Source organism: Lithobates pipiens, unplaced genomic scaffold (assembly GCF_037356315.1).
Source record: "Lithobates pipiens isolate NorthernLeopardFrog02 unplaced genomic scaffold, aLitPip1_a1.2 Scaffold_18, whole genome shotgun sequence".
NCBI lineage: Eukaryota > Metazoa > Chordata > Amphibia > Anura > Ranidae > Lithobates > Lithobates pipiens.
In genome coordinates, this window is record NW_027507758.1 from 273302622 (window position 1) to 273326312 (window position 23691).

Consider the following 23691-nt stretch of genomic DNA (forward strand, 5'->3'; position numbering starts at 1 on the left):
TATTCCACAGCATTTTGAGAGTTATGGGTATGATGTAGGAAGAACCTCCATGCTTGTAGGGAGGCTATAAGGGTGGGAGCCATGGAATGGAGAGCCCAGGGTTTCCATACATCCCTCATGAGCAATGCCACTAGATCTGGTATTGGGGCTATATGCCTTTCCAGCTCAACCCAAGGTGGTGAATCTATAGTTTTGAACCAGTGTTGGAGTTGGTCCAGTCTAGATGCCCACAAATAATCAGAAACATCAATCAGTCCTACTCCACCTACTCGGTTATGCGGAATCAGGTTGCTAGGAGAGCAGCAAGCTTTTTTACCATTCCATATGAATTTCCACAGAGTAGTAGACAAGGTCTTAAGGAAATGGGTTGGGATAGGTATAGGTATGGATCTGAACATATACAATATGAGAGGGAGAACTAACATCTTACATGCTGCCAATCTACCCATCCAGGATAATTCAGTCTTGGCTATACATTTGAGCGTTTCATCTATCTTTAGAAGCAATGACTTAATATTGACGGAGACTAGAGTTTTCGTGGAATTGGTGATTTTTATACCTAAGTAGGGTATGCCATCTTCTTTCCATACATATGGAAGGGTGGTTTGAAGTTGGAGTTTGATACGTTTGTCAATTCCTAAATCTAGAATCAATGATTTGGTGAAATTAACTTTATAGTACGAAATCTCACCAAAGTTTTTTAAAGTTTCATGGACTAAGGGGAGAGATCTGGACGGGTTTGTCAGCATCAGTACAACGTCATCGGCAAACAGGTTAATAACGTGGTTACGAGATCCTAACACGTGTCCAGTAATATCGGCCTGGGATCTAATGGCCTCCGCCAGAGGCTCTATCATAAGGTTAAAAATGGTTGGAGATAATGGACACCCCTGACGAGTGCCATTAGAAATAGGGAAAGGTGTAGAAAGCATTCCAACTGTTAAGACTTGGGCGGATGGATTGGAATATAAAGCCAACATTGCGTTAGAGATAAGACCTTGAAAGCCAAATTTTTGTAGAACTTCCTTCATATAACACCACTCCACCCTATCAAACGCCTTCTCTGCGTCTATGGAGAGCAGCAGAGAAGGAGTTTTAGTTAAATTAGCATAATGAACAATGTTAATAATACGTCTTGGAGCATCAGAAGTTTGTCTCCCCCTGATGAAGCCCACCTGGTCGCTTTTAATTAAGGAAGGCATAAACTCTGACAGTCTAAGGGCGATAAGTTTGGCGTAGATCTTTATATCCGTGTTTAGGAGAGAAATAGGTCTAAAATTACTAGGGGTAGTGGGATCTTTGCCAGGTTTGGGTATAGTGGTCACGTATGCTTTTAACATTTCATTTGGAAAGGATGCTGAGTGTGCTGCCTGTGTGAACATCTTTTGGAGATATGTGGAAAGAATAGTGGAAAAGGTTTTAAAATATTCATTATTTAGTCCATCAGGACCTGGGGATTTCCCATGAGGGAGTGAAGTAATGACTGATGTTATTTCATGGTTTGTGAACGGTGAATTCAGCAATTCAAGCTGTGATTCGGAGAGTTTAGGGAGATCTAAATCTTTGAGGAAATGCTGTATTTTGGGAACAGTGGGTTGAGGAGTGTGGGGGTCGGTGTTAAGGTTGTAAAACTCACTATAATATTGTGCAAATTGGTTTGCAATTTCTTGAGGATTGATTACTTTATGAAGGGATGTAGGGTGTATCAGGTGGGAAATCCTAGTTTTGGTGCGTATTGCTCTAATCCTATTGGCAAGATATTTACCTGCTCTATTTGCACAGGCATAGGTACGTAACTTCAAGCGTCTAAGGTAGAAATCATAGTTTTGGGCCAAGTGATCTCTCAATTTTTCTCTAAGAGAGGTTATTTGGGTAGTCCGCTGGTGAGAGGGAGATGCTTTATTGAGGGTTTCTAAATTGTGGATATCGGAAGTAATGGAGTCTATGGTTGCAGTATACTTCTTTTTAGCTCTAGCTCCTAGCTGGATAAGGATGCCTCTAATAAACGCTTTGTGGGCGTTCCAGAGTGTGAAGGGACTCTCTACTGAATGTTCATTTTGTTGGAAATATGTTTTAAGGTTTTGAGAAATCAGTTCTTTGGTATCGGGGTCCTGTAGTAATCTAACACTGCAGCGCCAGATGGGTGATGAGGGAGAGACACCCTTCTCATGAATAGAAAGTGATATGGCAGAATGGTCAGACCACGTAATATCATGTATCTCAGAGGATGAAACATTTTGTAAGGTCCATTGATCTGATAAAAAGAAGTCTATTCTGGAATAAGACCCATGTACATGGGAGAAGAAGGTAAAGTCTTTCTCGTTGCCATGTGTGCATCGCCATACGTCGTACAGTTTTTCAGAGTGCAGGACCGTATTTAGGCAGGTGTTGTTGTTGCGTTTAACATTAGAAGTGTCAAGTTGTGGGTCGACAATGAGGTTAAAATCGCCACAAATAATGAGACTACCGTATTGGATAGGTTGTATTTTACGGATTAGTCTATTCAAAAACCTAATCTGTCAGGTGTTTGGAGCGTATACAATGGTGTACAGTTTAGAATTAATATCACCCTGAAGAATAATATAGCGACCATTGTCGGCTGTGATGGATTTCTTGAGATGGAAGGAGACCGTGTCACGGATGGCAAGAAGGACACCTCCGCTTTTTTTATTCGGGTTATTTGCCAGGAATATATGTGGGTAGTTTTTATGTGTACATTTGGGATGGTTGTCCTGTTGAAAATGAGTTTCCTGTACACATAAAATATCCGCCTTTAGTTAGCTTCGGTCCACAGCGAGTAGCCTTTCACAGGGTGGTTGAGGCCTTTGGCATTAATGGAAACAAAGGTAATGGTCATATTTCAGGTAGGAAAAAAGATGTGTAAGTGTACTCACAGAATCCTTCGAGAATTATTAGAGTCATCTGAGCTCCATGAGATTGACAGAAGAGATGCCGCTATGGTATTTAGAGATGTAGTAGAACAGGGGATGAAGAGTCCATCACGTGTAGGTCCAGTGCTAATGGAACAAAGGGTGTAACCACAAAAATAAACAATAACGTATAGAATAATAAAAATAGAATCATATAAGCGATCCATATGCAAACAAAGCTGCAAAAATGACAAATGTCAGGGGTAAGAACAAGGAAAGATGAAGAAATCCTTGTGCCCAGGGAGAGAACATATTTGTCAACGGTGTGTGATTATTTACTGCCATCAGTGACATTTTTTGGGGGCTCGTCTGCGTGAAATTACTTGCCACTCATCCGGAATAGGGCATAGTTGTGTTGCAGGTGGTTCCAGAGGGTTTTGTTGTGGAAGTATGCCCCATTGACGCAGGAGTGCGATACCTTCAGCTAAAGTAGTAACTGTGTGCGTGGTACCATCATGTGAGATGGACAATTTTGCTGGGTAACGCCATTTATGTGGTATATTGTGGTTGCGCAGGGCCTTAGTGATGGTTGCTAAGTTTCGGCGCAATTGCAGAGTATGTCTTGATAGGTCAGGGAGGAGGATCAATTCAGCATATTGAGATATGTTGTTGCCTCGAGTACAAAACGCAGTCATAATTTGTTCCTTGATATGATAGTAATGCATCTTGAGCAAAACATCCAGAGGGGTACCTTCAGGTAGAAATGCTGGCTTGGGGATTCTGTGAATCCTGTCAATGGTCAGTTCCTGAGGAGATAATGGTGGAAAATACCGTGTGTACATACTGCATTAATTGGTTTGGAGGTATGGCTTCAGGAATACCTCTGATTTTAATATTGCACCTCCTAGAGCGGTCCTCAAGGTCTGCTACTTTACTCTTTAGCCATGTTATTTCTTCATCATGGGATTTGTGGGCCTCTACTAAAGTATTGAAGGAAGTTGTGCATTCCCCCATGTTACGTTCCATTTGGTCCACTCTATTACCTAGGGCCAATACTTCTCTATGGCAGTTAGTGATTTCTACAGGGAGGTCAGCTTGTATGGAGGCTTTGAGTGACATTAGCATCTCCTTAAGGACCGTATCTGAGACCGGTCGATCGGATGTGGGGTAGGCCGCAATCAGGTCGGATGCCGGTGGATGTATAGCGTGGCCTATGGGAGCGGATCCGCTTACCTCCATGTCCGCTCGGTTTACCTCTGGAGAAGATATCTGTTGCCTTTGTTTGGCTGGGCTTCTAGTCGTGGGGCTATTCGTTCCCGAGAAGGAATCGCTGAGGGAAGTCGTTCGGAGGTGAGATTGTTGCGAGGCCTGCTCTTGAGTTTCAGTCACGCACGAACCGGCGCCATTTTGTGTGATTCCGTGCGCCTTGAAAAGGTTCGGAAGTTTCCGCGGCGGTTGTTGACTCTTTCTATTTTTTGGCATCTTCGGTAGAAGCGAAGGTGTCTACCCTGCGTTATAGATAGGTTTATGTGGAAATATGTCACCAATGGAGTCGTTATAGGGTTGTTCTCTCCGGTGGTCGAACGGAGCTCTCAGCTCAAGCGTCCATCTTAGCGCTCGGTCGCCACGCCCCCTCCAATGTAGAAGAATATTTGAAACTATTACACATTATTTTACTATGCAGAGACACCAGAGAAGAAACCAGAAAAGGTATCTGTAGAAACCAAAAAAGGTGATCACTCAATAATATCGCACTTGTAAATTGCAAAAGCAGTTATAATGTAATGGAGGTAAATTCTGCAATATATTTTGAACTATTAATCCTTATTTTACTATACAGAGACCCCAGAGAAGAAACCTGAAAAAGTATCTGCAGAACCCAAGAAAGGTAATCACTCATCAGTACTGAATTTGCAAAGTGTAAATGTTGTTATAAAATGAGTGTGGCAAATGCAGAAAGATATTTTAAACTATTATATCTTATTTGACTATACAGAGATACCAGAGAAGAAATTAGAAAAAGTATCTGCAGAACCACAAAAAGGTAAGTAATTCATAGTACTTCTAATGCCACGTACATACGACTGAACTTTCTGGCAGACTAGGTCCGATGGTCTTCCCGACGGACTTTCTGCGGAGTTTCGACAGACTTTCCGAACGTACGGACTTGCCACACAAGTCCGTTCATTTTGAACGTGATGACGTAAGACGGGACTAAAAAAGGAAGTTTTGTAGCCAGTAGCCAATAGCTTCCCTTGCGTTGTATTTGGTCCATCGGACCAGCATACAGACGAACGGTTTTCCTGATAGGAATTGAGTCCATCGTACAGATTTGAAACATGTTCTTTTTCTAGGTCCGTCTGATTTTTTTAAATGAAAAACGACTGGATTAGCCCACATGATCGGATTGTCCAACGGACTGATTCCGTCTGACCTAGTCTGACGGAAAGTCCGGTCCTGTGTACGTGGCATTAGTTGTAAAAATATAGCTTGTTTTAATGTGAGTTGGGTGAACGCAGAAAGATATTTGGACAATTTCCACCTCACCCCTTGACAAGGTATGCATTAAAAAATTACCCATAGAGGTCTTTGATACTTTGCTACCCTATGTTTGGTGGAACATCTTTACATAGGGGACAATCTTAAGAGCATAGAGGATCTGCAGGAGGAATACGGATGCTCTAAGGCCGATCTCTTCAAGTTGATCAGTATAAAGCATTTTATTTTGACTTCCTCTTTTTTCAGCTTAATTTTCACTCCAAAATGTGGCAATTTTATGAGCAAACCCATCTCCCCCTTAAAGGCATATAACACTTTTATAATATTTTGCAGAATAAACTATTGTTTACTAAAAACCTCCCCATCCTTGCCTGGGAGAATGACCTCAAAAATACATACACAGTATGCCAATGGCTCTCCGCTCATCATTATCCATATGTAATTTCTCATTAAGTTAACCACTGGATGCACAGAAAATTGTAACCTGGTGATATCTCAGTCCTTACCGCATAGCCCAGTTTTGTTCTTCTGGATCCTCTCTTTGCTGGCAGGGTTGTGGCCAAGTTGGCTATTTATTTTATATCCTCTGGACCTAGAAAAATCAAAAACTTTTGTCAGAATGTGTTTCAGCTCCTTTCCAGTGTCTCTGGGATCCTTACAAGCTCAAAGCCATCTTTGGCGATTTTAAATCTAGGGATAAATAAATTCTCAGTGATCTTCCAGATGATAATCTCTAGTATCTTAATGGCCGGCAAACGTACCATTATGAGACATTGGAAAAGGGAGCTGGCACCCAATCATAGCCACTATTCAGGAACATTATTCCTTTGAAAGTTTATTGCTCTTGGAACAGACTCACTGGTAACATTTGAGAAATATTGACAACCATGGCTACTCTGGTATTACAAATAACCTATTGATGTGCACCTCTGTATAGAAGTACATGATGAGAAACCTCTATTTCCTTTTATACTTCAGTATCAATTTTATTTGTGTAATACCATAATGACCTGCGAGGTTAGCTTCTTTGTTTATTATTTTCCTTCCTTGTCTTACCTGAAGTTGCAGGCTCTCCTATTTTCTAAAATGTCATAAAAACTTATTTAAATGAAAGATATTTGAACTAGTATATATTATTTTACTATACAGAGACACCAGAGAAAAAACTGGAAAAGATATCTCCAGAACCCAAAAAAGGTAAATCATTAATAGTAGTTGAAAGGATATCAGTGTTGAGCAAAAAAGTAATCACTCATGAGTATTGCACTTGAAAATTGCAAATGTGGTTATAATGTAAAAGAGGTAAATGCAGACATATATTTTTGAACTATTAATTCTTATTTTACTATACAGAGACTCCAGAAAAGAAACCTGAAAAAGTATCTGTAGAACCCAAGAAAGGTAATCACTCATCAGTACTGCATTTGTAAACTATAAAGGTTGTTATAATATATGTGTGGCAAATTCAGGAAGATATTTTGAACTATTACATTTCATTTGACTATTCAGAGATACCTGAGAGGAAATTAGAAAAGTTATCTGTGGAACTTAAAAAAGGTAAGTCATTCATAGTATTTGTAAGTTGTGATAATGAAGTTGGCTATAATGTGGGTAGGGCAAATGCAGAAAGATATTTGATCTAGTATTCATTATTGTCCTATGCAGAGACACCAGAGAGAAAAACAGAACCCCAAAAAGGTAAATCATTCATAGTACTTGTAAGTCATGAAGGTGAGTGATGTAAATGTAGAAATATATTTTGAACTATTACACCCAATTTACTATGCAGAGCAACCAGAGAAGACATTGGAAAAGGTGACTGTGGAAACCAAAAAAGGTAAATAACCCATAGCATTTGTAAATCAAGATGAAGGTGGCTATAATGTGAGTAGAGTAAATGCAGCAAGATATTTTTAACTATTAAACCATATTTTACTATACAGAGACACCAGAGAAGAAATCTGAAAAATTATCTGCAGAACCACAAAAAGGTAATCACTCATTAGTATTGCATTTGTAAAACATAAAGGTTGTTATGATATGAGTGAGGAAAATGCAAAAAGATATTTTAAATTATTTCATCTTATATTGCTATGCAGAGACACCAGAGAAAAAACTATCTGTGGAAACCAAAAAAGGTAAATCATTCCTTATATAATATGAGTAAGGTAAATATGGAAATACTGTATATGGTCAACTATTACTATTGGACAGCAGAGTGGCTTAGCAGTTAACACTTATCCCTGGTAGCACTTTTATAAGTTCAAATCCCGACCATGACACCACCTGAATAGAATGTACATGCTCTTCCTATGCTTGAATTTACTCCAGGTACTCTGATTTCCTTCCACATTCCAAGGAAATGCTTGTAGATTAATTGTATCTTATCTAAATGAACCCTGGTATATGAATGCGAGTTAGGAACCTCAGATTGTAAGATCCTTGAGGGAATGGACTGATGTGAAATAGTCTGCGTAAATTGTCAGAGCTATATAAATACATATAATAAATACATTTCCAATTTTTTTTACTATATAGAGATACCAGAGAAGAAATTAGAAAAGGTATCTGTGGAGCCAAAAAAAGGTAAATCAACCATTGTGTGCATAAGTCATGAAGGTGGATACATTGGGAATAAGGTAATTGGAGAAATATATTTTGAACTAATACATATATTTTTTTTTACAATGCAGAGACTCAAGAGAAGAAACCTGAAAAAGTATCTACAGAAGCCAAGAAAGGTAATCACTCATCAGTAGTGCATTTGTAAACTGTAAAGAGTTGTTATAATATTAGTGCAGTGTATGCAGGAAGATATTTTGAACTATTATATCTTATTTGACTATTCAGAGATATATGAGAAGACATTAAAAAAGGTATCTGTGGAACCCAAAAAAGGTAAATCACGTATTTAGTTATAAGAGATTAAGGGGGTTATATTGGGAATGGATTGAAAGCAGAAAGATATTTTGCACTATTAAACCTTATCTTACTACACAGAGACACCAGAGAAGAAATTAGAAAAAGTACCCATAGAACACAAAACGGATAATCCTAATTAGTACTGCATTGTTAATGTGAAAAGGTAGATATAATGTGAGCAAGGTAAACATAGAAATAGATTTTGAACTATTACACCTTATTTTACTCTACAGAGATACCAGAGAAGAAATTAGAAAATGTATCCGTGGAACCCCAAAAAGGTAATTATTCATAATACTTGTAAGTCATGAAGAGAAAGGTTGTTATAAAGTAAGTTAGGTTAATGCAGAAGAATAGTTTGCGCTGTTATACAATATTTTACTATGCAGTGACACCAGAGAAGAAACCAGAAAAGGTATCTGTGGAAACTAAAAAAGGTAATCACTCATAATGTATCACATTAATGCATTTGTGCGTTGTTAAGGTAATTATAATTTAAGAGAGGTTAACACAGAAAATATTTTGAACTGTTAAACTTTATTTTACTGTGCAGAAACTCCAGAGAAAAATCCTGAAAAAAGTATGATTGCAATATGAATGAGGTAACTGGAGACATTTATTTTGAACTAATATACTTTTTTTTTTTTTTTTTTTTATGACTCCAGAAAAGAAACCTGAAAAAGTATCTGTGGAACTCAAAAAAGGTATTCATTCATCAGTATTGCATTTGCAAAATGTAATAAAGGTGGTTAAATATGAGTGGGGTAAACACAGAGGTTTTGAACTATTACATCTTTTTTGACTGTTCAGAGGCACCAGAGAAGAAATTAGAAAAGATGCCTGTGGAACCCAAGAAAGGTAAATCATTCATAGTACTTGTAATGCCCTGTACACATGATCGGACTATTTGGCGGACTTAGTGCGCCAGACAATCCACCGGACTTTGCAGCGGAGGTCCTCCGGACTTTCCAAACGAGCGGACTTGCACACACACGACCACACATGAACGGACTTTCCGGTGGACTAGGACAATTCGACAGTGTGTGGGCTCCAGCGGTCTTTTTCTTCCCAAAAGTACAGCGGACTTTGAAAGAAAACTTGACTCAAAATTGTCCGCCAGTCTCGGCTTTCGAGCAAACAATCCGCTCATCTGTGTGCTAGTCAGCTGGACTTTCCAAATGAACAGACTTGCCCACACATGGACTAAAGTCCGTTCATTTTGAACATGACTTCAGGTACGATGGGACTAGAGAAGGTAATCAATTTCGCTGCCTCCAGTGGCAAAATTGACACCTTGCTAGCCCCGTAGCCTGGTATGGATTTTAAGGGGAAGACCCTACTCTGAAAAAACAGGGTGGAGGTCCCCCAAAGTCCATACCAGACCCTTATCTGAGCATGCAGCCCAGCCAGTCAGGAAAGGGGGTGGGGACGAGTGAGCACCACCCCCTCCTAAGCTGTACCAGGCCGCATGCCCTCAACATGGGGTGGTGGGTGCTTTGGGTAAAGGGGGGTGCCCTGCGGACCCCCACCCCAAAGCACCTTGTCCCCATGTTGATGAGGACAAGGGCCTCTTCCAGACAACCCTGGCAGTTGGTTGTCGGGGTCTGCGGGTGGGGGGCTTATCGGAATCCGGGAGCCCCCTTTAATAAGGGGGCCCCCAGATCCCCGCCCTTCACCCTATGTGTGAATAAGTAAGGGGTACATCGCACCCCTATGCATTCACCTGGGGGAAAAAATGTCAATAAAAAAAACACACTACACAGCTTTTTAAAATAGTTTATTAGGCAGCTCTGGGCGTCTTCTTCTGACTTCGGGGGTCTTCTTGCCGGGCTCCTCTGCTACCTTCTGCTCTTTTGCTAGCGGAGGAGCCCGGCTTTCTCCTTTGTCGTCATCGTCGCCATCCGGGGGTCTTTTTCTGATTTTCAGACCCCAACAACCAATGGCCAGGGTTGTCCGGCAGAGGCCCTTGTCCTCATCAACATGGGGACAAGGTGCTTTGGATTGGGAGGCCTGAAGGGCACCCCCTTCCCCAAAGCACCCACCCCCTCACTTTGAGGGCATTCGGCCTGGTACGGCTCAGGAGGGGGGGCGCTCGCTCGTCCCCACCCCCTTTCCTGGCCAGCCGGGCTGCGTGCTCTGGTGTCTGGTGTGGACTTTGGGGGGACCCCCCCTTTTTTCAGCGTAAGGGCTTCCCCTTAAAATCCATATTGGGCGACGGGGCTAGCAAGGTGTCAATCTTGCCGATGGAGGTGGCGAAATTGACTTCCTTCTCTAGCCCCGTCATACCTGAAGTCACATTCAAAATGAATGGACTTTAGTCTGTGTGTGGGCAAGTCTGTTCATTTGGAAAGCCCGGCAGACCTCTGCCAAAAGTCTGCCAGATTTCCACCGGAAAGTCCGTTCGTGTGTGGTCGTGTGTGTGTGCAAGTCCGCTCATTTGGAAAGTCCAGTGGACCTCCGCTGCAAAGTCCGGTGGATTGTCTGCTGGACTAAGTCCACCGGATAGTCCCATCGTGTGTACGGGGCATAAGTTATGAAAATTAAGTTGGTTATAGTGTGAGTGGGTTAAAGCAGAAAGATAATTACGCGAATATACATTTTACTATATGGAGACACCATAAAAAAAAATGGAAAAAGTTTCTGCAGAACCCCAAAAAAGTAATCACTCATCAGTATTGCAAGTATTGATTCTTTGTGGAAGACATGTTGTGTTATCACAGAATTTCTTGTCTCATTGTGGATTTGTACCTTATGTGTTTGGCTCACCAAAGGATTTTTGCTATTGGTGCAATGTACTTTCACATTACCTATTTATGTTTGTTTGAACAGATTGTGTGTTATCCATTTATTATTTTATGCACAAGTTGTTGAAGCTCTGCACTTATATATCTATATATCACATTTTTTTTTTTTACTATGCAGAGACTCCAGAGAAGAAACCTGAAAAAGTATCTGCAGAACCCAAAAAAGGTAATCACTCATCAGCATTGCATTGGTAAGGTAGAAACATAATTATGCGTGAGTAAACAGAGAAAATAAACTAGAACAGGTATCTGTGGAACCCAACAAATGTATAGTACTGCATTTGTTAAGTGTAAAGGTTGTTATTTTATGAGCATGGCAAATGCAACTAATATATATTTTTGTACAATGAAAAATGTAAATATAGCAGCCCCAGGACAAATTGTAGAATGCACTACACAATTAAAACTGTGGCAAAATTCAGCATAACAAGCACTGTTTTAGACTTGTCTCATGAGGGTCACATGCACTCTAGTAAGCCTCAGAGTGATTATTGGTGGAGGAAATCACAGAATTTTTTTGTCTCACTGAGGATTTGCACCTTATGTGTTTCGGCTCATCAAAGGATTTTTGCTGTTGGTGCAATGAATTTTCACATTACCTATTTATGTTTGTTTCAACAGGTTGTTTATTATCCGTTTATTATTTTATGCACAAGTTGTTGAAGTGCTGCACTTTTATATCACATTTTTTTTCACTATGCAGAGACTCCAGGGAAGAAACCGGAAAAAGTATCTACAGAACCCAAAAAAGGTAATCACTCATCAGCATTGCATTTGTAAAATCTAATATGAGTGGGGTAAACACATTAAGAAATTTTGAACTATTACGTCTTATTTGACTATTCAAATTCACCAGAGAAGAAATTAGAAAAGGTGTCTGGGAAACCCAAAAAAGGTAACTCATTCATAGTACTTGAAAGCGAAGAAGGTGGTGATAATGTGAGTGATAATGTGAGGTAAATGCAGAAAGATATGTTTTTATTCTTTTGCGCTTACCCAAAAAAAATCAATTAAATTCTGTGTATGAATGAAAAAAAATAAAAAAATAAAAATGTTGTGAAAAAATAAATTATTCATGATTAATTAATTGGTGCTGCAACTTCAGAAGAATCTAAATACTCAATTCCACTATATGTAAACAAAAATAAAGTGCACAACCACAAATAAGCACAGTGATCATAAATTATTATAAACAAATGATAAAGTCCACTTCAGAAATATACATTTTAGGTGAATAATTAAAGTTTATGTGTATTCAGTGCCAAGCATGGATATCCATGATATCCATGATATTCAGCGCTGCATATTCTTACTTCACGCTTGTTAACAAAGTGACCACCTGTGATATCCTCTGTCTGCTCAGCTGCAAAAACGTCCTTGTCCAGCAAGGATAGCTCCACCAAAATATTCAGGAAAAATATCCAAAGGTATCCGGTTCCACTGATAAATTTGTATGAAATTCAAAAAAACAGGAGAAACTTCATAGTGCAGTAGAAACAAAAGTTTTATTTTCCAATATCATCGCACATTACAATAGCATATATATCCAAATAAACACACCTGATTCCTTGCTGGCTTGAACGTGTTGACGTGGTGACGTCACAGATTACTGCTCTACCCAATGCAGTTGCCTGTAAGAAGCATCAACTGGGAATGGAGACGATCATGAGACTTCACTCACCACGTACTTTATACTGAACTGGGCAGCGGGACACCTGAAGTAACTAACTGATACAAGCTTCCCCAGTGTCCCCCAAGAAGACCAAATTATTGCAATTCACAGCACAAATTTAAATACTAAAAACGTATTGCATACAATATAATACAATATAAATAGACATAATACAATATAATTAAAATGGGGAAATGCTAATGTAAACAAGCATTTCCCCCGTTCTGCCTAGTGACACTGTCACTGATCACAGCTCCCTGTAATCAGGAGCAGTGATCATTGTTGTGTCACACACAGCCCCTCTCCCCACCATTAGAATCACTCCCTAGGACACACTTAACCCCTACAGTGCCACCTAGTGGTTAACCCCTTCACTGCCAGTCACATTTACACAGTAATCAATGCATTTTTCATTGCACTAATGACTTAATAAATGTGAATAGTCCCAAAATCGCACCAATATTGTCCAATTTGTCCGCCATAATGTCACAGTCATGATAAAAATCAATGATCGCTGCCATTACTAACTTTTGCGTAAACCAATCAAAAACCGATTATTGCCACTTTTTAAAAAAATAATATGTAGAACAATATGTATTGGCCTAAACTGAGGAAAACGCTTTTTTTTATATATTTTTGGGGGGTGTTTATTATAGCAAAATGTAAAAAAGAATGCATTTTGTTATAGCGCAAAAAATAAAAACCACAGAGGTGATCCAATATCACCAAAAGAAAGCTCTATTTGTGGGAAAAAAAGGATGTCAATTTTGTTTGGGAGCTGTGTTGCATGACCACGCAATTGTCAGTTAAATCAACGCAGTGCTGAATCGCAAAAAGTGCTCTGGTTTTTGGCCAGCCAAATGGTCCAGGGCTTTAGTGGTTAAAGTTCTAGAACCTTCGCCTATATATATTGAATAGTTACGAATATCACCTATAATGTTAACCCCCAACATGCTCTCTATTTATACAATAGTTACTAGTACTAAATATCCAAAATAGACCATTTGTGGATATAAATACATCTACTCGTTCAGCAGCCTATAGAACCAGGGCAGATACATGCATCCAGAGCTGTACATGGGATAGAATATTACCATGCCCCAGTTTAATAACTTTGATCCCTAATATATTTTTTAATATTATTAACTGTTATTAATATAACAGTTAATATCCCTTTGTACGTTCAATGTATGACTGGAGGTAAAAGATCCATCGAGGTTCTCTCCGTGAGATATGCCTCTTAAGATTTTTGCCTCTCCCATTACTTGTGTATTTTTAAATGGCAACAACATGTAAAGAAGAATGTTTTTTACTGTGACATTCCCGAAAATGTCTGGATACACTATGGCCAATGAATCCTTTATGGATGTTGGATAGATGTTCACCAATTGTAATATTCAATACATGTGTGGTTCTCCCAAAGTATTGGAGATCACATGGACAGATCAGCAATAGGGATAAGTCGAACACTCCCTGGTTCAGTTCGCACCAGAACATACTGAACAGGTAAAAAATTTGTCAGAACACACGAACACTGTTAAAGTCTATGGGACATGAACATGAATAATCAAATAATCAAAAATGCTAATTTTAAAGGCTTATATGCAAGTTATTGTCATAAAAAGTGTTTGGGGACCTGGGTCCTGCCCCAGGGGACATGTATCAATGCAAAACTTATTTGTAAAAATGGGCGTTTTTTCGGGAGCAGTGATTTTTTAAAATTTTTAAAGTGAAATAATAAAAATGAAATATTCCTTTAAATATCATGCCTGGGGGGTGTATATAGTGTGTCTGTAAAATGGCACATGTTTCCCATGTTTAGAACAGTACCACAGCAAAATGACTGTCATGGGATCCCCCCAATCCATTACCAGGCCCTTTTGGGCTAGTATGAATACTAACGAGAACCTCTAATCAATCAAAATGTAAAAAAAAAAATTGCGTGGGGGTCCCCCTAAAATCAATACCAGGCCCTTCGGGTCTGATATGGAAATTAATTGGAACCCTGCACCAAATTTAACAAGGGGAGCCCCAGATCCTGCCCCCATGTGAAATGGTAACAGGGTACACATGTACCCCTACCATTTCACAAAAAAAGTGTCAAAATGTTAAAAAAAAACAAGACCGCTTAAGGACAAGTCCTTAATTAGAAAATAAAATAACAGGGACTTTCCTATGGCTTCCCCGTGGCATCAGAAGGGGCAGCGTCACCCGGGTAGGTCACTGGGTGGCCCCGCCCTCAGTTATATAAGAACTGTCATCAGTGTAGGAGCATCACACGGTGGGAGCCTACCATAGAGGAGGATCGTGGCAGATTTTCTTTTTCTTTTTTGGTCCGTCGGTTCCTCTCAAGGCCCACTTTATCCAGACACCATCATACCTATGTCACAGAACACACAGGAGGAGAGAGGGGGGGAGGATTAGGAGGATTCTGGCACTTTCATAGAAGAAGAAGAAGACATGCGTCAATCTGTAAGCGATGGCCTTCCAACCCCAGGACCCTTGGGAGTGGTACATGGCTGAGAGGAGGAAGTCCCAGATGCTGTCATCCTGAGTGACTCTGAGGAGTCTGCTTCTCAAGCCTCAGCAAATTTAAGGAGCAAGAGCAACCTCATGCTTCAAAGCCTGCGAAAGGCCCCAAGAATTTGTGGCATAAAGGTAAAGGATGGTTACTGGTTGGCAACCCTCCTTGACCACCGTTATAAGGGGAAAGTCTGAGAACGCATCCCATTCCCACAGAAAGTGTAGAAAAAATCTCTTGAGGACACGTTAATGAGCATTTTATTGAACATTTTTCCTGACTTCAGTAGGTGACAGTATCATTGAAAACATAGTTTTGAGTCTTTTGTTGGTCAAGAGACGAGTGTTGGAGAAGGCGTCTGCCTAAGTGAGGCATTTCAGAATTGTTTTAGTCCTTTCCGACCAGGTCTGTCTGCTTCCACAGCCCATCGGCAGCATCTGCATCAGATGGTGGACAATAAACTCGGCGCCAAAACAGAGATGGAGAGCTTTCCAGCTGATGATCCACTGACTGGGTCATGAGAATAGACCACTGGCCAGAACTTGCCCAGTATGCTATTGAATTGTTGCGCTGCGCTGCATCCAGTGTGCTTTCAGAATAGGCATTCAGTGCTTCAGAAGGTTTTGTTACTGATCATAAACAGCATCTGTCCACAGGCTCTGTGGACTGTTTGACTTTTATAAAAATGAATCAGCCCTGGATTACCAGCTATGAAGTCCCTGATGCCAATGTCACTGATTAAGTATTTTTGGGATGTGGAATCTCTGCAGGACTTCGAGGCTGCCCAGTTTTGAATGTGTTCAATAATTTACTCTGAAATAATGTTTTTGGTATAGGTTTCATGGGCACAATTAACAACCAAACACCAATTTTTCAGCACCTGTTTGACAAGTGCATATCATTGCAATTTTCTTCCTTCATCAAGGATACCTCTATAGGGTTACAGTTGGAAGGCACCCCGACACCCAAAGAGTAATTTGTCTGCATCTGTTTGACAAGTGCACATCATTGCAATTTTTTTAAGCAAGGCCAATTCTTGCTTTCATCAAGAGTACCTCTATAGGGTTATGGTGGGAAGGAGCCACTGACACCCAAAGACCATTTTTTTTTGCACCTGTTTGACAGGTGCATATCATTGCAATTTTTTTACAGCAAGGGCAAATTCTTGTTTTCATCAAGATTACCTCTATAGGGTTATGATGGGAAGGTGCCAGGCTCTGTGGACTGTTTGACTTTTATAAAAATGAATCAGTCCTGGATTACCAGCTATGAAGTCCCTGATGCCAATGTCACTGATTAAGTATTTTTGGGATGTGGAATCTCTGCAGGACTTCGAGGCTGCCCAGAAAAAGTTATAGCGTCTACAATCTATGGGAAAGATGTATGGCATTTTAATGGCACCATTAATATTTTTAATAGTAATGGCGGTGATCTGCGATCTTTAGGATTATTAAAACTATTTTTTGTTTTCATGTGGTGACTCTTGTCTCCTTTTTTGGCATTGCTATATTGATGATGCCTTCTTTTTATGGAAAGCGACGTAGAGTCACTACATGAATTTATGAATTATCTGAACTACAATCAATGGGGGATCAGTTTTACTTAGGATTATAGTCCATCCTCAGTTTCCTTTTTAGATTTGGTTATTTTTAAAGAACAGGACCAACCGCTGATTAAGATTTATTTTAAATCTACTGACAGGAATGGTTTTATCCCATTAGAAAGCTGCCATCATCCTAGTTGGCTTAAGGCCATACCAAAGGGCCAGTTCCATCAAATTGCTCTAAAATGGAGGATTTCGCACTACAAGCTGAAGTTTTAAAACAATGATTCATTGAAAAAGGCTATAATCAGGGAAATTTAGATCGACAATTGGATAAAGTCCTGAATATGGATATGTCATCTGCTGGTCACTAAAAATAAAGCACTCAATGACAATAATTTGTTTGAGTGGGCTTTCATCACCACCTTTTCCTCACAGTATTGGTGGGATAATAAGATAATTAAAAAGCATTGGGAGATTTTAAAAAACTATAGGATCCTTGGCTCCAAACCTCCAGATAAACCTAGTGTCATTTTTAGGAAACGCAATACATTAAAATACACACTGGCACCAAGTGGGGTTAATCTCCTTCCCCCTAAGGATAGTATGTTTGGAAACCTAAAAGGTTTTATTCCATGTAAAAAGTGTAAAGTGTGTAGAACACATAGAACTATTAGAACTTCATCCTTTTCTTCTAATATTACATCCAAAAAATATGAGAGTGATGATTTCATTACCTGTGGTACAATAAGGGTCATCTACTTGCTGATCTGTCCGTGTGCTCTCCAATACATTGGAAGAACCATGCGGGCATTGAATTTTAGAATTGGTGAACATCTATCCAACATCCATAAAGGATTCATTGGCCTTAATGTATCCAGACATTTTCGGGACTGTCACGGTAGAAACCATTCTTCTTTACAGGTTATTGCCATTGAAAAATACACATGTAACTGGAGAGGCAATAATCTTAAGAGGCATGTCTCGCAGAGAGAAACTCAATGGATTTTTGACCTCCAATCATACATTGAACGTAGAATGGGATATTAACTGTTATATTAATAACATAGTTACATAGTCTGGTTGAAAAAAAGTCCATCCAGTTCAACCATAAAAAATAAATAAATAAAATAAAAAATATCGTACAATCCAATATACCCAATTCTATACCCACAGTTGATCCAGAGGAAGGCAAAAAAACACAGCAGAGCATGCTCCAATTTGCTACAGCAGGGGAAAAAAATCCTTCCTGATTCCCCAAGAGGCAATCGGATTTTCCTTTACATTTAGGAAAGTATCCAGGCCTTTCTTAAAACAATCTACTGAGCTGGCCAGAACCACCTCTGGTGGGAGTCTATTCCATATTTTCACAGCTCTTACTGTGAAGAAACCTTTCTGTATATGGAGATGAAATCTCTTTTTCTCTAGATGTAAAGAGTGCCCCCGTGTCCTCCGTGATTTACCATAAAGAGAATAACTCAACTCTAAGTTCACTATTCAGTTCCTCTAATCTTTCCTCATAGCTGAGCTTCTCCATGCCTCGTATCAGTTTGGTTGCCCTTCTCTGCACTTTCTCCAGTTGCCTGATATCCTTTTTGAGAACTGGTGCCTAAAACTGAACTTTATGTACCAGATTAGGTCTTACTAATGATCTCTGGAGTCCATACCTCTCTTAATACAAGAAATGACTCATGAAATAAATTATTTTGCTCACTTTGGAAACCGCAGCTTGGCATTGCATGTTATTATTGAGCTTATGATCTACAAAAACCCACAGATCCTTTTCCACTATGGATTCCCCCAGTTGTACTCCCCCTAACATGTATGATGCATGCATATTCTTAGCCCCCAAGTGCATAACTTTACATTTCTCAACATTAAACCTCATCTGCCACATAGTCGCCCAATTAGACAGCGCATTGAGGTCAGCTTGTAAATTGGAGATATCCTGTAAGGACGTTATTCCACTCCATAGCTTGGTGTCATCTGCGAAGACAGAAATGTTATTTTTGATACCAGACCCAATATTATTTATAAAGATATTAAAAAGTAAGGGTCCCAACGCTGAACCTTGGGGTACACCACTGATAACCTTATACCGTTCAGAGTAAGAATCATTAACCCCTACTGACAACTTCTGTCTTTCATGAATCCATGTTGTCTGTTGCTTAATTTTTTTTTTCCAGCAAGAACGCGTCTATGTGGTCTTTTATTAAATGCTCCAGTATCTTCCCGACTATAGAAGTTAAACTAACAGGTCTATAGTTACTTGGTAAAGACTTTGATCCCTTTTTAAATATAGGCACCACAGTGCCACCACACCACAAAATAGTTAATAAAATTAGAAAATATAACAGGGATCAAGGCTATTAATCTTGGGTATGGTAATATTCTATCCCATGTACAGATCTGGATGCATGTATCTGCCCCGGTTCTCTATGCTGCCGAATGGAGTAGATGTATTTATATCCCCAAATGGTCTATTTTGGATGTTTATCCTAGAATAGTAACTATTGTATAAATAGAGAGGATGTTGGGGGTTAACGTTATAGGTGATATTGGTAACTATTCAATATATATAGGCTAAGGTTTTAGAATTGTAATGAATTTTTATTTTTTTTGGTTCATTTTAATGATAGGTATTGTCATTTACAGATGTTTTTATACTGATTAGCAATATCCAACAATTATGTGATGTTTGTATTGAAGGTAGTTTTAAATTATTATTTTAACATTAGAAGGCTCATATTGTATTGTGTCTTTATTTATATAGTATGCAATACGTTTTTAGTATTTAAATTTGTGCTGTGAATTGCAATAATTTGATCTTCTCGGGTGACCCCGCAGGAGCGTGTGTCAATTAGTTCAGTATAAAGTATGTGGTGAGTGACGTCTCATGATCACCTCCATTCCCAGTCGATGCTTCTTACAGGGAAATGCGGCGGGTGGGGTAGTAATTTGTGACGTCACCACATTCCAGCCAGCAGGGAATCAGGTCGCTGGCTGTGTTAATTTGGATATGTTATGCTATTGTAATGTGCAATGATATTGTAAAATAAAACTTTGGTTTCTACTGCACTGTGAAGTTTCTCCCCATTTTTTGAATTTCATACTTGCTATATACGCTGGAGAGCATTGAACTCATTTATTGATGGAGTGAGATACCTTTGAATATTGTTCCTGAATATTTTGGTAAAGCTATCATTGCTGGGGAAGGAAGTTTTTGTAACTGAGCCAACAGAGGAGGATATTGCAGGTGGCTACTTTAACAAGCGTGTTGGATCCCTATAACTTGGGGTCCATCCTGTCTGGTAAGAGGCTATTTAAATCTTTCCCTTTCTGAAGTAAGAATATGCAGAGCTGAATATTGCAGATATCCATACTTGGCTCTGAATACATATAGACTTTACTTATCCTAAAATGTATATTCCTGATGTGGACTTTATCCTTTGTTTATAATCATTTATGATCACTGTGCTTATTCGTGGTTGCACACTTTTGTTCCAAAATGCAGAACGATATTTTGAACTATTATACCTTATTTTATTTTGCTGATACACCAGAGAAGATACTAGAAAAGGTATCTGTGGAACCCCAAAAAGGTAAATTACTCATAGTATTTGTAAGTCATGAAGCTGAAGGTGGTTTAAATGTCAGTGAGGTAAGCGCACAAAGGTAGACACCAGAGAAGAAACTAGAAAGGGTATCAGTGGAAACCAAAAAAGGTAAATCACTCATTAGCTTTTCACTTGTAAATTGTGAAGGTGGTCTAATGGCTAAAGGGGGATTAAGAGAAAATATTTTGAGCTGTTAATCCTTATTTTACAATACAGAGACACCAGAGAAAAAAACTGAAAAGGAATCTGTAGAACTCAGAAAAGGTAACCACTCATCTGTATTTGTAAGTCATGAAGGTAATAATGAGAGTGGGGTAAATGATTTATATTTTGAACTATTGCATCTTATTTTACTATGCAGAGACCCCAGAGAAGAAATTTGCAGAACCAAAAAAAGGTAATCACTTACCAGTATTGCATGTGTAAGTTATAAAAGGAAATTATTTTTGAGTAAACATAGAGAATCTGTGGAACCCAAAAAAGGTAACTCACTCATAGTTCTTGTAAGTTGTGAAGGTGGTTCTAATGTGAGTGGAGTAAACACAGAAAGATATTTTGAACGTATTTTACTATATAGAGACACCAGAGAAGAAACTACAAAAAGTACCTCTCGAACCTAATCACTCATTAGTATAGGCATACCCCACTCTTAAGTACACAATGGGGTTTATTTACTAAAGCTTGGAAGTGCAAAATAAGGCTCACTTCTGCATAAAAACCAATGAGCTTCTAACCCCAGCTTGTTCAAATAAAGCCGCGTACACACGGGCGGACTGTATGGCCTACTTAGTCCGTCATACAATCCGACGGACAGTCCGTCCTACTTTCGAATGAACGGACTTGACCACACACGGATGCACAAACAGTCCACCGAAAGCTTGCGCGATGACATGTACAGCACGTACAACGCGACTAGAAATAGGAAGTCCAATACACAGCAATGCAACCTTTCGCCGTGTAAATCCTTTCTGAGCATGCGTCATTCTTAGTCCGTCGAACTAGCCTACTGACGAGCGGATTGTCCGCTGAAACCAAAGTATGACGGACAGTATTTAGAAAAATCCGAAATACTTAGTACGCCAGACTGCACGCTGAAAAAGTCCGCTGAAGCCCACACACGAGCGGACTGTCCGCTGAAATGTGTTTCGACGGACTAAGTAGGCCATACAGTCCGCCCGTGTGTACGCGGCTTAAGTGTTGGTTATAAAACCTGGAAGCTCACTGGTTTCTTTGCAGAAGTGAGCCTGATTTTGCACTTTACAGCTTTAGTAAATAAACCCCATTGTGTACTTAAAAGTGGGGTATGCCTGTATTGCATTGGTAACATGTAATGCCACGTACACATGACCAGAGTTACTGGCAGACTAGGACCTAGAAATAGAACATGTTTCAAATCTGTCCGATGGACTCAATTCCTATCGGGAAAACCATTCCTCTGTATGCTGGTCCGTCGGACCAAATACGAAGCAAGGGTAGCTATTGGCTATTGGCTACGGGCTATTGAACTTCCTTTTTTTGTCCCGTCTTACATCACCCCTTTAAAAATGAAAGGACTTTCAAAAGGACTTAGTCCGTTCGTGTGTGGGCAAATCCGTTCGTTCAGAAGTCCATCGGAACTCTGTCGATAGTCTGTGGGGAAGACCGTCGGACCTAGTCTGCCGGAAAGTCTGGTCATGTGTACGCAGCATAAGAGTTAGTAAAATGTAAGCGAGGTAAAGGCAGAACCAAAAAAAAGGTAAATCATTCATAGTACTTGTATAATGTGAAGATGACGGTCGTTAGACTGTGAGTGGAGCAAACGCAGAAGGGTATTTTGAATGATTTCACCTTATTTTACTATGCAGAGACACCAGAGAAGAAACAAGAAAAGGTATCTCTGGAAGCAAAAAAAGGTAAAGCACTCATCATTATTGCATTTGTAAGGTACACAATTATTTTTTAGTTTACAAATAAACACAGAAAAGAAACTAGAAAGGGTTATCTGTGGAACCCAAAAAATGTAAATAACTTATTAGTACATAACTCAGTACTTTTAAGTTGTGAAAAGTGGTTACAATGTGATGGGAGTAAACACAGATTTTTTTAAACTATTGCATGTTATTTTACTATATAGAGACATCAGAGAAGAAATTGGAAAAAGTATCTGCAGAATCCAAAAAAGGTAATCACTCATTAGTATTATGTGTAAAAGTTATTAAAATATGAGCAAGGTAAACATAGGAAACAATTTTGAACTATTATACCTGATTTTACTATGCAGAGACACCAGAGAAGAAACCGGAAAAGATATCTGTAGAAACCAAAAAAGGTAATCACTTGTTGGTATGACACTTGTAAATTGAAAAGGTGGGTATATTGTAAAAGAGGTAAATGCAGCAATACATTTTGAACTATTAATCCTTATTTTAAAATACAGAGACTCCAGGGAAGAAACCTGAAAAAGTAACTGTAGAATCCAAGAAAGGTAATCACCCATCAGTACTTTATTTGTCAACTGTAAAGGGTTTGTTATAATATTAATGCAGCATATGCAGAAAGATATTTTGAACTATTACATCTTATTTGACTATTCAGAGATACCAGAGAAGAAATTAGAAAAGGTATCTGTGGAGCCCAAAAAAGGTAAGTTATTCATAGTACTTGTAAGTAATAAAATGAAGCTCATTATATATTTATATGTGAGTGGGGTGATCCTAGAAAGACATTTGAACTAGTATACATTATTTTGCTATACAGAGACACCAGAGAAAAAAATGGAAATGTTATCTGCAGAACCCCAAAAAGGTAAATCCAATAGTACTTAAAGGTCATGATGATGAAGGTGGCTATAATGTGAGTGAGGTAAACACAGAAAGATATGTTGAACTATTATATATTATTTTACTGTACAGAGACACCAGAAAAAAAAATTGGAAAAAGTTTCTGCAGAACTGATTAGTATGGCATTTGTAAGGTATAAAAGTAATTATTTGTGAGTAAACACAGAAAGGTAACTAGAAAATGTATCTGTGGAACTCCAAAATATAATTAACTCATAGTACTTGTAAGTTGGAAAGGTAGTTATAATGTGATGGGAGTAAAAAAAACAAACAAAAAAAAACAATATTTTGAACTAGTCATCTTATTTTACTATATAGAGATACCAGAGAAGAAACTAGAAAAAGTACCTGTTGAACCTAAAAAAGGTAACCACTCATTAGTATTGCATTGATAAAGTGTAAGAGTTAGTAAAACATAGACAAC

The 23691-nt window shown here is 39.0% G+C and overlaps 1 protein-coding gene across 50 annotated transcripts in view; it reads left to right on the forward strand.

Moving 5' to 3' along the window:
• Window positions 1-23691, forward strand: part of TRDN (triadin) — a 1056665-nt gene that overhangs the window by 843592 nt on the left and 189382 nt on the right. For 44 of the 50 annotated variants that reach the window (XM_077486957.1, XM_077486959.1, XM_077486986.1 and 41 more), the window contains 27 exons: window positions 4711-4758; window positions 4867-4914; window positions 6519-6566; window positions 6723-6770; window positions 6879-6926; window positions 7035-7067; window positions 7159-7206; window positions 7313-7360; window positions 7469-7507; window positions 7908-7955; window positions 8063-8110; window positions 8220-8267; window positions 8525-8572; window positions 8681-8728; window positions 8957-8995; window positions 9102-9149; window positions 11214-11261; window positions 11799-11846; window positions 20665-20712; window positions 20810-20845; window positions 22293-22340; window positions 22562-22609; window positions 22709-22756; window positions 22865-22912; window positions 23023-23070; window positions 23185-23232; window positions 23586-23633. In XM_077486957.1, coding sequence (XP_077343083.1) covers window positions 4711-4758; window positions 4867-4914; window positions 6519-6566; window positions 6723-6770; window positions 6879-6926; window positions 7035-7067; window positions 7159-7206; window positions 7313-7360; window positions 7469-7507; window positions 7908-7955; window positions 8063-8110; window positions 8220-8267; window positions 8525-8572; window positions 8681-8728; window positions 8957-8995; window positions 9102-9149; window positions 11214-11261; window positions 11799-11846; window positions 20665-20712; window positions 20810-20845; window positions 22293-22340; window positions 22562-22609; window positions 22709-22756; window positions 22865-22912; window positions 23023-23070; window positions 23185-23232; window positions 23586-23633 — 1251 coding nt within the window. The remainder of the gene's footprint in view (window positions 1-4710; window positions 4759-4866; window positions 4915-6518; window positions 6567-6722; window positions 6771-6878; window positions 6927-7034; window positions 7068-7158; window positions 7207-7312; window positions 7361-7468; window positions 7508-7907; window positions 7956-8062; window positions 8111-8219; window positions 8268-8524; window positions 8573-8680; window positions 8729-8956; window positions 8996-9101; window positions 9150-11213; window positions 11262-11798; window positions 11847-20664; window positions 20713-20809; window positions 20846-22292; window positions 22341-22561; window positions 22610-22708; window positions 22757-22864; window positions 22913-23022; window positions 23071-23184; window positions 23233-23585; window positions 23634-23691) is intronic. The other 6 variants (XM_077487001.1, XM_077486996.1, XM_077486982.1 and 3 more) reach the window with 6 other exon arrangements.